Source organism: Sceloporus occidentalis, unplaced genomic scaffold (genome assembly GCF_023333645.1).
Source record: "Sceloporus occidentalis isolate IW3139 unplaced genomic scaffold, rSceOcc1.0.p SCAF_31, whole genome shotgun sequence".
Taxonomy (NCBI): Eukaryota; Metazoa; Chordata; class Lepidosauria; order Squamata; family Phrynosomatidae; genus Sceloporus; species Sceloporus occidentalis.
Genome location: NW_028317011.1, coordinates 5,152,501 through 5,166,212, shown reverse-complemented (window position 1 = coordinate 5,166,212; position 13,712 = coordinate 5,152,501). Strand labels below are relative to the sequence as shown.

The window sequence follows — 13,712 nt, the reverse complement described above, 5'->3', positions numbered from 1 at the left end:
TCGTAATGGTGCTTGGTTATTTAGAAACAATGCAATTTATTGGAAACCCACACCATGTTATCACCATTTGAACAAGTCATCTTTGTTCTGCTCTCAGGATTTATGTCATCTTTTTACCAGTTTTACTCAGCATAATGGAAGAAAACAAACACCTTAAATTGTAATGGTAATTAAAAAGGAGGAAAAAACAAAGACATACAGGCAGTTTTTGTAAATAAAATAATGTTGCTAAATCCCACACAAGTGACAGTGCTCTATTGTAATTTCTTGAGTGGGACCCAAGCAGGGCCGGCCCTACAATGGAGCCAAGTGGGGCAATTGCCCCAGGCGGCACTTTTGAAGGGGCGGCACTTTGCCGCCCCAAGCGCTTTTTTTTTTTTTCTTTTTTTTTTAAGCGGAGGAGAGAGAGGGGCGCCAAGTGGTTTTCGCTTACCCGTTCGGCTCCCCTCTCTCGCCTCTGCGAGCCCTCTAGCTCGGTCTCGTTGCCGGCTTGTAATGCTGAGTGCCGGAAGTGACGTCAATTTCCGGCGCTCAGCATTACAAGCCGGCACTGTTGCAGAGCAGGGAGACTCACCGCAGGACTGTTTAACGGTAAGTACAAAGGGGGGAGTGTAGATAATGGCGTCGGCGAAGTTTAAAATGCAGGGGGAGGGCGGCATTTTAAACTTTGCCCCAGGCGGCATTAAGTCTTGGGCCGGCCCTGGACCCAAGACACTTTTCACTTGCTTACTTTTGCATTCATGTGGAGCCTTTCATCCTGTTGAGAACCCTTCTCTTTATATTACTTTTTTATTTTAAACACTCACCTTCAGAATCTGCCAATTCATTTCAGCCTCTCCGAGCTTCCGGTGCTGGAACACTACAGTTTACTTCAAATAAATATTTAAATAAAGGAAAGTGCCTTAAAATCAGGGGTGGGAAAGATTCTGACACTTCTTCAGAGGTTCCACTGATTTGACTGGATGCCATCTCCGGCAGTTATACAAATCTGAGCTAGAATACAGAGGTTGCTTTAAACCTTTAAGATACATTTAATTATTAAATAAAGCAGTGGTTTATTAAGCCATTTGAGAAGTAAACTAATTCTTCTCAAACTGGTCTAAGGCTTAGCAATGGATCACTTGATTATTTAATTGCCAATGAGAACTGTATCAAGGCCACTTACCCTTTGGAAAATGTCATAGAAAGCGTCCCATCATGTGTAAATTAAAATGCACATCGCCTGCTAGTGGGAGATGTTTCCTAGTGGATTGCATCACTAAGTGTCACAGCTCATCTATATGATTAATTGACTTTTTGATTACTTTGGTTTTTCCAATTAGATGCTTCCTATATTGTGCAAAGAGAGGGGTAAAAGCATGATAATAAAGGAAGATGACAAGAGAACAGATTAGTGTCAGCCCTGACTGCGTCTTATAAAGAGGAATTATGAGACATATTCAGAGGCAGATGATGGCTGTCACTTTTCAAATACCTTGCTGTTTCCACTGAAGTCCTGTCAACTTTTTTGAAAAGATACAGAAATAAAGAAATATAAAAAGGCAGAAGGGCTGATGGTCAATTGAATGATAAACTATTTAATTTTACATGGGAGGGTTCTACACAGTATTTAGAAGGAAATAAGGATGTACGGAGAAATATGGATTTTCTACAGTGATGCTAAAGTATCTAGCTATTAAAGTAGCCTTTTATCTCCATAATATCGTCAAAATATCCAGCACACTGGAATAGAAGATTATGAATAGCTCCCTGCAGCTGTTACACAAACAATATTCACAATACACGTACCTTGTATGGGATCCCATTAGAATGCCTTGCCGTAAAAACAAAAACACACACACAATCATCTCAACAATAAGAAGAAGACAGGACCACAAAGTTCTCAACCCTTCAAGCTATAACCTGACTGCACCAGTTGAGGAGCGCATTTTCTTTTTGATTGCACTGTCAAATTACTCGGCAGTTGCTTGAACTGGAGATTATTGACGGAAATAATTGTGTTTTGTAAAAATCACTAATGCTACCAAGCAAAACAAATCAAGACTTGCTGCAATGATCCTTCAAAATAACAAAAAGGCATATAGCACGATATGGATAAATAAGCCAACTTTTTTTTTTTTATCTACAAGGAACTGATCCAGCAATATTCATTGTAGAGAACTGTCTAACTTATTTAAGTTACTTTCCTTCTCAAAGGCACTGGATAAACCAGTATAAAGCTCTTTATGGCTATCGTCAAAATCAAACACAAAAATAGCACAAAATAATTCGGCAACCCAAATCACACGTTCTGCTGAGAAGAGGGCACAGTAGACTGTGCTCGAAATCTGACTCCTCGCACTCACCTATCACTTTCTGCCCCACAGAGGGAGAGAGCAACTAAAGCATGACAAACAGATATGCCGTCCCATTAAGGTTTGTTTTAATTAAAACATCTCATAAACTTTCCTATTACATAGAATTTGCACAATAAGAAACAGAATGTAAAAGACAAAGCGAAGACTTAGTAGACTATAGAAATATGACATTAATACTGGTGTATTTAAAATAGGCTGAAACATTCCCGAAGGTAGGTTGCCATGGCTACTAAAATTGTATTGCTGATAGAAAAAAATGAATCAAGTTTCTTTCATTTCTCTCCTTAGGCAGATGTTTATTAGTTCTAAAAAACCATAGAAAGACAAGTATTGGCTACACTGGGTTCGCCACTAGCTGCCACTGAACTCAAATGTTCAAATGGATCCTTATGATTAAAATAAATATTACAAACAACGACTGGAAACAAACACTAGGCAACTTAGATTTATTTAATGATACTAAAATGTGGCTAGACATGTCTGTTTATTATATACACTAGTTGCTGTTATATATAACATATCATCCTTTCAGCAGAACGCTCAGCCAGTCTACAGGCGCTCATCTTCTCAATATATAAACATAGAAATCGATGGCAGGTAAGAGCCATTTTGCCCACGTATTCTGCTCCATTGTTTTTTCATTTTTTTATTTTGAGAAGCTGATAATTTGCAGACACAAAAGATATTTTCATATTTCAGTCAAGTATTGTACCAAGAAAACAGAAGAACTTATTTATTGAGTTCCTTTGTGCTCCAGCACAGGAACTAAAATCTGACCTGACCTCCCCAGCAGGGTCTCCACAGACGTTGACTAGAGTTGACTAGAGGCGGGTATAGCCCGGACCGCAGCAAGATGTGTTCGGCCGAACAGCATTTAGCTGGGGTGGGGAAAGTGGCAATAGCATATGGCAGGATCCTGCCAAATCCCAGATGTATTTGCCAAACAGACAACATAATAAAAGGTTATTATATTAGAGTGCACACAATGGAGTTACCCTTTAAACTTACTGAGGTTCCAATTAGACACCTATGGACGTAAGGCATTGTTGGTTCTGATCATAAGTGAAACATATATAATTAGGCCATAAACGTTCCGCTATTGAAAGTGGCATCTTAGACACATTTAGACTATTGCTTTTAGAGCATTTATAATGCATAGTGATGTCTAGTTACTATAACAGGAACTTTAAGTCCTATGTACATTTAACTATAAAATAAACCTTAAGTTAACCTTTAAGAACACCTAGCCATCATGTTACAAGTCCGTATTTTTATTACCGGGTAAACCATGCTTTTTTGTAATAGTGCTGTCTTCCTAAAACACACATACCCTCTCTTCCAGTCTGGCCAGCTGATCCTTGTAGTAAGCATCCTGTTTCTTTAGTTCTCGCTCCTTCTCCTCCAGCTTCTTTGCCTAAAGATTTAAATAAACAGTACATTTGTTGGTAAAAATATTCCATGTACTTGAAAATCAACATGCTTGAGTTATGCACTGCTATGTAAATAAACTTAATCTCTTCACTTGGACTGATGACACCAATTTGAATAACAAAAACTAAAATGTTGAACATTTCTGTAAAACAGGTAAATGGCAGAGCATCTGTACATTGGTATCAAACGTGAAGGCATTACACACATAGTTCATTAGAAATGGTAATATTTATATCACAGAAATGGGAAAAGCAAAATCACAATATTTTAGAATAAGTTGCTGTGGCAGAGCGCAGTTAGAGAGTCAATAGAAAGAGAAGATCCATGAGATAGATCTAATGAAGCTTTAAGGTGAACATAGGTTCCCTACACCTGGGTGTCTTATTGGGTTGCAAGAGCACTACAAACTCTATCTAGTCTCAATCTCAACTAATTTATCTGTACCAATGCATCATGTAGAACGATTTTTATTTTATTTTTTTATTTTTTTTTTATAGTTGTGTGAGAAAGTACACCCTCCCTGAATTCTATGGTTTTACATATCACATCATCATCTCAAAATTCGGTAAATACAACCTAACATGACATTACACTGTGTCATGATTTCTTCAACAAAAATAAAGCCAAAATGGAGAAACCATATATGAAAACTAAGTACACCCTTACTGCTCCTATAGGAATTAAGATGCTAAGTAGCAGACAGATGCTGCTAATCAAATATCCTTGATTAATTGATCAGTGTGACCACCTTTATAAAAGCTGAAGCTTTAGCAGTTTGCTGGTCTGGAGCATTCAGGTGTTGGTTAACATAATGCCAAAGAGAAAATACATCAACAATGATCTTAGAAAAGAAGCTGTTGCTGCCCATCAATCTATGGAAGGCTTATAAGGCCATTAAAAAAAGTCCATCATTCAAAAGCGGGAAACATTCAAGACAGTTGCCAATCTTCCCAGGAGTGGATGTCCCAGCAAAGTCACGCCACGGCAATGCTTAGAGAAATTGCAAAAAAAAAATAAAAAAAAAAAAAAAAGTTACATCTCTAGAGGCCTCAGTTAGTATGTTACATGTAAAAGATCATGACAGCACAATTAGAAAAATACTGTATAAGTATGGTTTGTTTGGAAGAGTTGCCAAGAGAAAGCTTCTTCTCTCTAAAAAGAACATAGCAGCATGTCTTAGGTTTGCAAAATTGCATTTGAACAAACCACAAGTCTTCTGGAATAATGTCTCTGGACAGACGAGACCAAAGTGGAGATGTTTGGTCATAATGTACAGCGCCACGTTTGGCGAAAACCAACCACAGCATATCAGCACAAACACCTCAACCAAATGCTAAGGAAAAGATGATTGTTACTATATCTTCATATGTAAAACCATAGAATTCAAAGAGGGTGTACTTTCTTTTTCATTATTAGCTAATGCAGACACTGCAGAAAAAGTATTTGGAGGCATTAAGATATTGACAGTAGCATTGTGAATGATATATTTGAAAACACAAAGTATTTTTCATAAAGTATATACAGATGAATAAAAGAGCAAAAGGGTGAATATAGTAGAGTGGATATGTCAATTCCAGATAACCTATTGTAAATCCGTGGCACCATGTGAAATTTGCAGATCTCCCAAAATTAACATCTGGTAGCAAAAAATGTGTAATAATCACCTCAATGTGTGCAGAGCATGCACCTACGTAACCTCAAGGTATTTAAATCTACAGCTAGAAAGGCTCTTAACATTAATTTGAGGTTTTTTTCATACAAAATAAAAAAAAATGCCACTTTACCATACTGGACTGATTTTAGTGTCTTAAAAATAAAATCATAAAGAACACATTTTTAACCAACCATGTAATCTCTACTGTAATTCAGTAACATGAAATAATTTTTCAGCGTACCGTATGTAATTATATATCATAGTATAAGCACAGAAAATAGGCTCTGAGTTTGTTCATGTGAAATACACTTACTTGTGTTTTCAGCTCCTGAAGCAATGAGAAAAAAATACATAAATTGTCAGTAATAATACAAACATTCTTTGCAGTAATTGCACAGCTATAAAAGCAAACCAACCTATTAAATATTATGTTACATTTATGGATTGAGTGGAGTATTACACTACAGGGTCACTATGGGATCTTTATACAGCACCGGTATTCTCTGTTGTACTACATGATATGCAAGTATTCAGTCCCCCAAGCTTACCACATTTTACAGACATCTTAAAGGCTCACCGTAATATTTCGCAATAAGTTATTACTCTTTGTGTAAGAAGAATACCTACCTCAATTGTTAAGCCTAAGAAACAGTATTTCGCTAAGATGCCCTGATTCTCAGTGACCTATGGCCCAAAACCACAAATCAGGTTAAACTATATCTGGAACGTAACAGATGTATAATAATGAGACTATGCTGAGAGATGCTAAATATCATTTAGCTTGACAGGTGATGCTTTAAATTACAATTGTTCTAATAATTGTAAACTACATTAGTGACCTTCAGCTAAGAGAGACCCCAGGATTTATGACGTATATTTAAGTGGTTAAACTGATATCAGCTATTACAAAAGAAATAGTGTTTGGGAATGTGCAAGCCATGGGTTTTAACTATAACATCTAACTGTTATATGCATTAAATAAATCTCTCGAAACATTAGTATTGGCAGTATGGCAAAATATGCAGATCACTATAAAGTCTGTAGGCAGTGTGTACAATAGAGAGGTCAAATCCATAACAGCACTACAGCCACCTGAATAAAAACACGGTTCTGACTTTTTGTCTTAAGATGTATGATTCAGATAAAGAGCAGCTATATAAGATTGGAACTTAAAACATAAGGTATTATGTAGATATACAGATCATATTAGTAATTAATACTTTGTTTAATTTGCTACATACAATGGGTGAGCACGGGCAAGGTTTCTTTCAGGTGTAGCTGAACGGAGAGGGAATGTACCACAAGAATTATTTTGGTAAACCAAGGCCTCAGAGTTGCGGTTAGTAGGATCTGCTAGGGTTCCTAAATTTTGAGATTGAGAAGCAGTGGCTTATAGTACGTAGAACCTGAAATCTATCAGTAATGTATGTGAACAAAAGGTTGCAAACACCAGCATAGCTTAATTTTCAATAAAGCATTCTTTCCAGGGAAATGCCTGGAGAATTCCCCTAAACAAAAAGATGTCTTTCAACGTGATTTGACAGTTCTCAATAAAAAGAAAAACCTACTGAACTACTCTGACTATTTGTATTGAAACAAAACAAAAGGTCGTGGAACATACGGAAAGTGTGACTGATGTACAAGAGAAGAGAAGGTCAATGCATTAAAAGGTCAAGAGAGGAGCAGCTGCTACATTTGTGACCTTCCACTTCAGGACTCTGAAGATCCAACTGAAACATCCATGGCAAACATACCAAGTGTTACAGGACCTCGACTACAAATACCAAAGTAGCCAAGAACAAGTACTTGGTAGGACTTTTTCCCACCCAGGAAAAAATATCAGCATGAAGCATGGCAGGAAGGCCAGGTGGGAAGAGGAAACCATCACGTGAGCAACTATGAGCAACATAGAATTCAAGTTCTACAGCAAAGCTGGACAAAAGGAATGGAAAGAGAAAACAATTTGATGATCACAATTAATTGGCTTATCTGCCTCCAACATGTGTCTTCACGGAGCCTATTATCTACTTATTACTTGCTTCAAGCCCTAACACTAAAGCTATTAGGTGGCCATGTCACCTAATGAGCAGGCTGAATGTCTCAACAGTTGACACAAGGTAGAGAATAACCAGTCTGCTGCACCTCTTCAGTGTTTATAATCAGCTCTAATGCTAGGAGCTAATTACAGTGTCCCAAATACAGAGACCTACCTCATGTAAGGTATACTAGAACAGAATTATACCAAGGACTGTTAGAAACTGCAGTCTACCAGTTTAAACTCTGTTCAGAGAGGCTGCAACTGCTAATTTAGAGGGTTGGAGCCACAAACAGAAACTTTTTTAAACATACTTAATGCTTATTGCTTAAAGTATGTACCAAAGCTGTCTAATAGATGGCAGAAACCGTACACATCTTGGGATACTTGCCCCCTGCATTACATATTAATTACTATTGCCTGATTAAAAACATAATCAAACGAAACATTCAGTGGCCGAAATACAGCTTCACTTAATGGATTTAAAAGACAAAGCAGACTAAATACATAATTGCACTACCGATTCAGATGGTATCATGTTCTGAGAAATAGAGAACATACAACACTGCTATAAATCTCCAGAGCAAAAACAAATCACGGCAGGAAGCGAGCGATATCACATAACAGATGCTCACACTTTGCTGTAAATAAACTTAAGCCCTCTAGCGAAAGTAGTGGAGAGTGCAAAGAGCATGTCCCCGGTAAGTTATCTGCTGCAATCAGATTTGCCATGTGCTGCGTCTAACATAAATCACATTACACTTTTTGATGTGGGAGGCCCATCTATCACGATGGCACTCATACAGACACCAAGAGGGATTTGTCTGCTCTCACATTTATCACGTAAAGAGGTGATAAAGTGGTTTCAAGCTTTCCAAACAGCAGCATTTTTTCTTTTTTGTAAAAAAGTGCCTGTCCTTAATTATTTTTTTTCCAAAGCTATAGAATAAAATACAGAGACGCGTATGCTTTTCACCCAAAGGTTTTGTATTCTTATTGATTTACGCGTCTGTGGGGTTTCTGTCATTATTATAGGGGTCTTGACATGAACCCCGGTATAATGCTACTAGCTCAGAGCTAGGAAACATCTACCACCAATCCCCAGTAGAATCAGCCTCCTGGAATAGAATAACAGCTTTAGAGAGCTTGTGAGTTCATTAAACTGCCCCTCAAACACGGGACGTGTCATTTCTAGGAAGGTGTATTGGGATTGTCACACAGGGGAAGTGTTGTACGCAGTAATAGCTACTGAGCATGTGCAGGAAGCATATTGGGGTATGCTTTCAGTAGGGACAGTTAGAGGAAAGAGTTAAACAAAGGAGACCAAAATAACTAAAGAACGCCTGCATGCAGTAAAAAGAAAATAGGCTCCAATATGCATTTAACATGAAAAAAAGATCTGGAGCGTTCCCATCTGAATGTAAAGGCTGACCTAACAGGGTGTCACATTAGCCTGTGGGTAATTTAATATAAACTGGGTCCTCAGTTAACTGCACAAAGTATACATACCGTTCTTACATACTTTTTACTTCCCTCTATAGGAAATGCGACCTGTGCAAGTTCTTTCAATAACAACAATAACCTCCCGTGGACTGCTTAGGCGATATCACCTTATCTGCCCGATGGCCACCTGATGCGATGACGGACTGTGTCATAGTGCGGTGCTAGCCTTAAAATAGCTTATTTCCCATAAATTCATTGGGCTATACAGACTTAACACAATATGAAATTTTCACATAAATTAACATATTTTAAACATAAATTGGCATTTCTGTTTCACAGGCAGGATATAACCTCATTTCCTCACTAACCACAACCTTTGTTTGAATTATTTGGGTATATAGTTAGAGGACCAAAGTAATGTAATTACTTGCATTGCTCTATTCACTTAGCATGTAGAAATCAGAGTACCCGGTGAATTCCTGCTGTCTTGCTATGCGATTAACACAGATTACCATATTCCTAGTCACAATATGACTTTCAAGATTATATTAACACATTTTATTTATGAAAAGTTCTAAAAACAATGTATTACACATTCAGCTCAATCGCTTTTCATATCATAAGGGGAATCTCTTATACCTAGGACACGAAGGCATCTGAACAGTAGTTTATTTTTTTATACTCTCTGGTAGTGAAAGTGATTATTTCAGTACTTATTATATACACACACACACACTATATGGACAAAAGTATTGGGACACACCTCCTAATTGTTGAATTCAGGTGTTTCAATCAGATCCATTGCCACAGGTGTATAAAATCAAGCACCTAGCCATGCAGTCTGCCTTTACATTCGTTAAAAAAGGGTAATTCTGAAAATAGGCACTGTGGCACTGTGATAGGATGACACCTTTGCAATAAGTCAGTTTATGAAATTTTATCCCTGCTACATATCCCACGGTCAACTTTAACTGGAATTATTGGAAAGTGGAAGCGTTTAGAAACAGCAGCAACTCAACGAAGCGGAAGACCATGTAAAGTCAGCGAGGCTCAGAGCGCGTAAAAGTCACCAACGTCATGCCGATTTCATAGCTGAAGAGTTCAAAACGTCCCCTGGCATTAATATCAGCGCAAAAAAACTGTGTGGTGGGAGCTTCATGGAATGGGTTTCCATGACCGAGCAGCTGCATGCAAGCCTCACATCACCAAGTACAATGCCAAGCGTAAGATTGAGTGGTGTAAAGCACGCCGCCACTGGACTCTGGAGCAGTGGAAACGTGTTCTGTGGAGTGATGAATCGCGCTTCTCTGTATGGCAGACTGATGGGCGAGTCTGGGTTTGGCGAAAGCCAGGAAAACGTTACCCATCTGACTGCATTGTGCCAACTGTAAAGTTCGGAGGAGGAGGGATAATGGTATGGGGCTGTTTTTCAGGGGTTGGCTCCCTAACTTCAGTGAAGGGAAAGCTTAATGTTTCAGCATGCCAAGACACTTTGGACAATGCTATGCCTCCAACTGTGCTGGAACAGTTTGGGGAAGGCCCTTTTCTATTCCAGCATGACTGTGCCCCAGTGCACAAAGCAAGGTCCATAAAGACCTCAATCCCATCTAAAACCTTTGGAATAAACTGGAATGGAGATTGCGAGCCAGACCTTCTTGTCTAACATCAGTGTCTAATCTCACAAATACTCTACTGGATGAATGGGCGAAAAAATTCCAACAAAAACACTATCTTGTGGAAAGCCTTCCCATTAGAGTGGAAGCCGTTATAGCTGCAAAGGGGGGGCCAGCTACATATCAACATTTATGTATGTAAAATGTCATAAAAGTCGCCGTTTGTGTAATGGTCATATGTCTACAATACTTATGTCCATAAAAATATAAGCAAAACTACTATAAGTATTTCCTTTGTCTTCATTTTCAACCCTGCCATAGATTAACTGCTAGTCCTGTTGGCAGACCCATTCACAAAGTGATAATTAATCCGCCACAAGAACTGCAATAACAATTTACACACAAGGTGTTAAGACATGAAGTAGCCATAATGGTACCTAAAACAATTAAAATGGAAATCTATTACTATATTAATATAAAATCAAATGCCTAGTTCTGCTCACTATGAAGTCATCAGCTATGGTACATGCTTGGTTTAATAGTCACCCAAAAATCTGAAATAATCTGTTTATAAAGAATTAGCGTGTTGCCTTTTAGCCATCGAAGACAGCTCGACGTATCTCTTTAACAGCTAATGAGATTGTTCGGTTTTGGTGACCAGATGTCAATTCCAGCTAGTTTTTACAGGATCAAGCTAATTGGCATTGATTGTTAGCTTGTTGCTCAATAAATTAAGTTGAAGATACAGCATCTTGCTGAAGTCCCACCACAACTGTTCAAAGAGCTAGGACATGTTTCACTACAGTAGGGCTGCAACTAACGATTATTTTAATAAATCGATTAGTTGGCCGAATTTTCGATTAATCGATTAATCGGATAAAAAAACAATATGCAAATTTTTTGTTTATTTAAAATAATTTAATGAACTGGATGTTAAAAAACAACTTAAAATTTACATTAACATTCTTATTTTGTTATGATGTAATAAAAAAACAATATTTTCAAAGTACAAAAACCCAAACACAATATTTATGAAACAAAATAACCCCAAACATTCTGAAAAGAGGTGGACTATTACTGTTCAAGAAACTTTGCACCCAGCACTTTGCACCCGGCACTTTGCACCCAGCCCTGGCACTTTGCACCCAGCACTTTGCCCCACCCCTGGCACTTTGCACCCGGCACTTTGCCCCAGCCCTGGCACTCTGCACCCAGCACTTTGCACCCAGCACTTTGCACCCAGCCCTGGCACTTTGCACCCAGAACTTTGCACCCAGCCCTGGCACTTTGCACTTTGCACCCGGCACTTTGCACCCGGCACTTTGCACCCGGCACTTTGCACCCAGCCCTGGCACTTTGCACCCAGAACTTTGCACCCAGCCCTGGCACTTTGCACCCAGCCCTGGCACTTTGCACCCAGCACTTTGCACCCGGCACTTTGCACCCGGCCCTGGCACTTTGCACCCAGCACTTTGCACCCAGCCCTGGCACTTTGCACCCAGAACTTTGCACCCAGCCCTGGCACTTTGCACCCAGCCCTGGCACTTTGCACCCAGCCCTGGCACTTTGCACTGTGCCCCTGCACCCAGTCTCCAACTCTGCCCTGCACCCAGCCCTGCCCCCACATTCTGCCCTGCCCCCACTCTGCCCTGCACCCACACTCACACTCTGCCCTGCACCCAGTCTCCAACTCTGCCCTGCACCCCCACCCCCACTCTGCCCTGCACCCAGTCTCCTGCCCTGCCCCCACACTCACACCCTGCCCTGCATTCCTACCCTGGCCTGCCCCCCCCACCCCCACTCTGCCCTGCATCCCCTGAAACCCCACCCCCACCCCCGCGAATCGCTCTGTGCGAACGGAGCCACTCGCACAGAGCGAACCGCAACTAAAAGAAGGCGCGTGTAGCGGAAGCGGGGAACGCTCGCGGAGGTAAGTAAAAGGAGCCGAGTGCTCCAACAACGAATCGATCACTCGATTAATCGATAACGGAAATCGTCGACAACAATTTCCGTTATCGATTATTATCGATTTTATCGATTCGTTGTTTCAGCCCTACACTACAGTAAATCAAACTTGCACCATACCCCTTGATCATGCCTGAACTGCTTTAATTTACCCGTTTCCTAACTGTAGATAAAAGTCATCAATTTCCACTTAACACTGTAAGACAGGGCTCCACAACTCCAGTTGCCAAGGGCCGCAAACACGCCATGAATTCTGCGTTGTTGTGTACCCCTTCTGTAATCACTATGAAACAAGGCATTCTGGTCAAATGCCCATTATAATAATAACCTAGGGCACTTACGGCATCTCACCTACATGGGTAACAATATCAACTGTAAAATTCTGTGCACACCTTTTAGTGCTATTCAAAATATATATTCAACTGAATTAATGCAACTTTGTTACATTGTGTTCTAAGTTCTAACCGCACGTGTTTGATCTCATTTACAAGATATATAGTGCAATGATTATACTTACACATTGAATCAAACCTTTTGCATCTGATGACCACTAAAGAAAAAACTTGGCTCTCAAAAGGTTAACTTCCTATTCCTTTACAGATGCAATGGTCACACCACCACCTTAACGTTCTATGGACTAGTACGTGTCATTTCCCATGGGTGCTTGGAAGCTTATGCATATAAACTAACGCTAACATTCTATGCAAACATCAAATACCAGTACATAAAAACACCATAGATAAACATTCCTATGATATAGAAGAATGCAGGGCACATTCTCACTCAGCTAGCGGGCAAGTAAAGGCCATTTTGAATAACTTCTGTCTGCTCTTCTTGCAGCAAATAAGAACTAAAACAGTGTATTTAAACTGGTGACTTTTAGCTGCAGAGGTGTAGATGGTATTGACTGGTAATTTTCCCACATGCCAATACTTGAAAACAACATATTGATTTAGCGGAATGAGAGTCTGGAAATTATCAGCCTGCGCTTTGGCGTTTTCTGATTAGCAGAACTTTGCTACACTACATTGACAATGAGACAAGGCTTGTGATTAACAGTTCAGTAACGATTTCTCTCTGCCGTTCTGGGGAGAGTGAGCAATAACATTTTAGCAAGTTTTGCAATAATAAAGAAACAGCTGAATGCCTCCGTTTAGATTATATATTGTCCTTGAAATGGTTATGCTCTTCTAGGAAAATGTATGAAAAGGTAC

General features: G+C 39.5%; 1 protein-coding gene across 1 annotated transcript in view; it reads right to left on the bottom strand.

Moving 5' to 3' along the window:
• LOC149298763 (MICOS complex subunit Mic19-like) overlaps nucleotides 1-13,712 on the bottom strand; it is a 115,799-nt gene that overhangs the window by 47,789 nt on the left and 54,298 nt on the right. Inside the window, exon 5 of the mRNA XM_089487245.1 lies at nucleotides 3,688-3,771. Within this exon, the coding sequence (XP_089343371.1) occupies nucleotides 3,688-3,771 (84 nt within the window). The remainder of the gene's footprint in view (nucleotides 1-3,687; nucleotides 3,772-13,712) is intronic.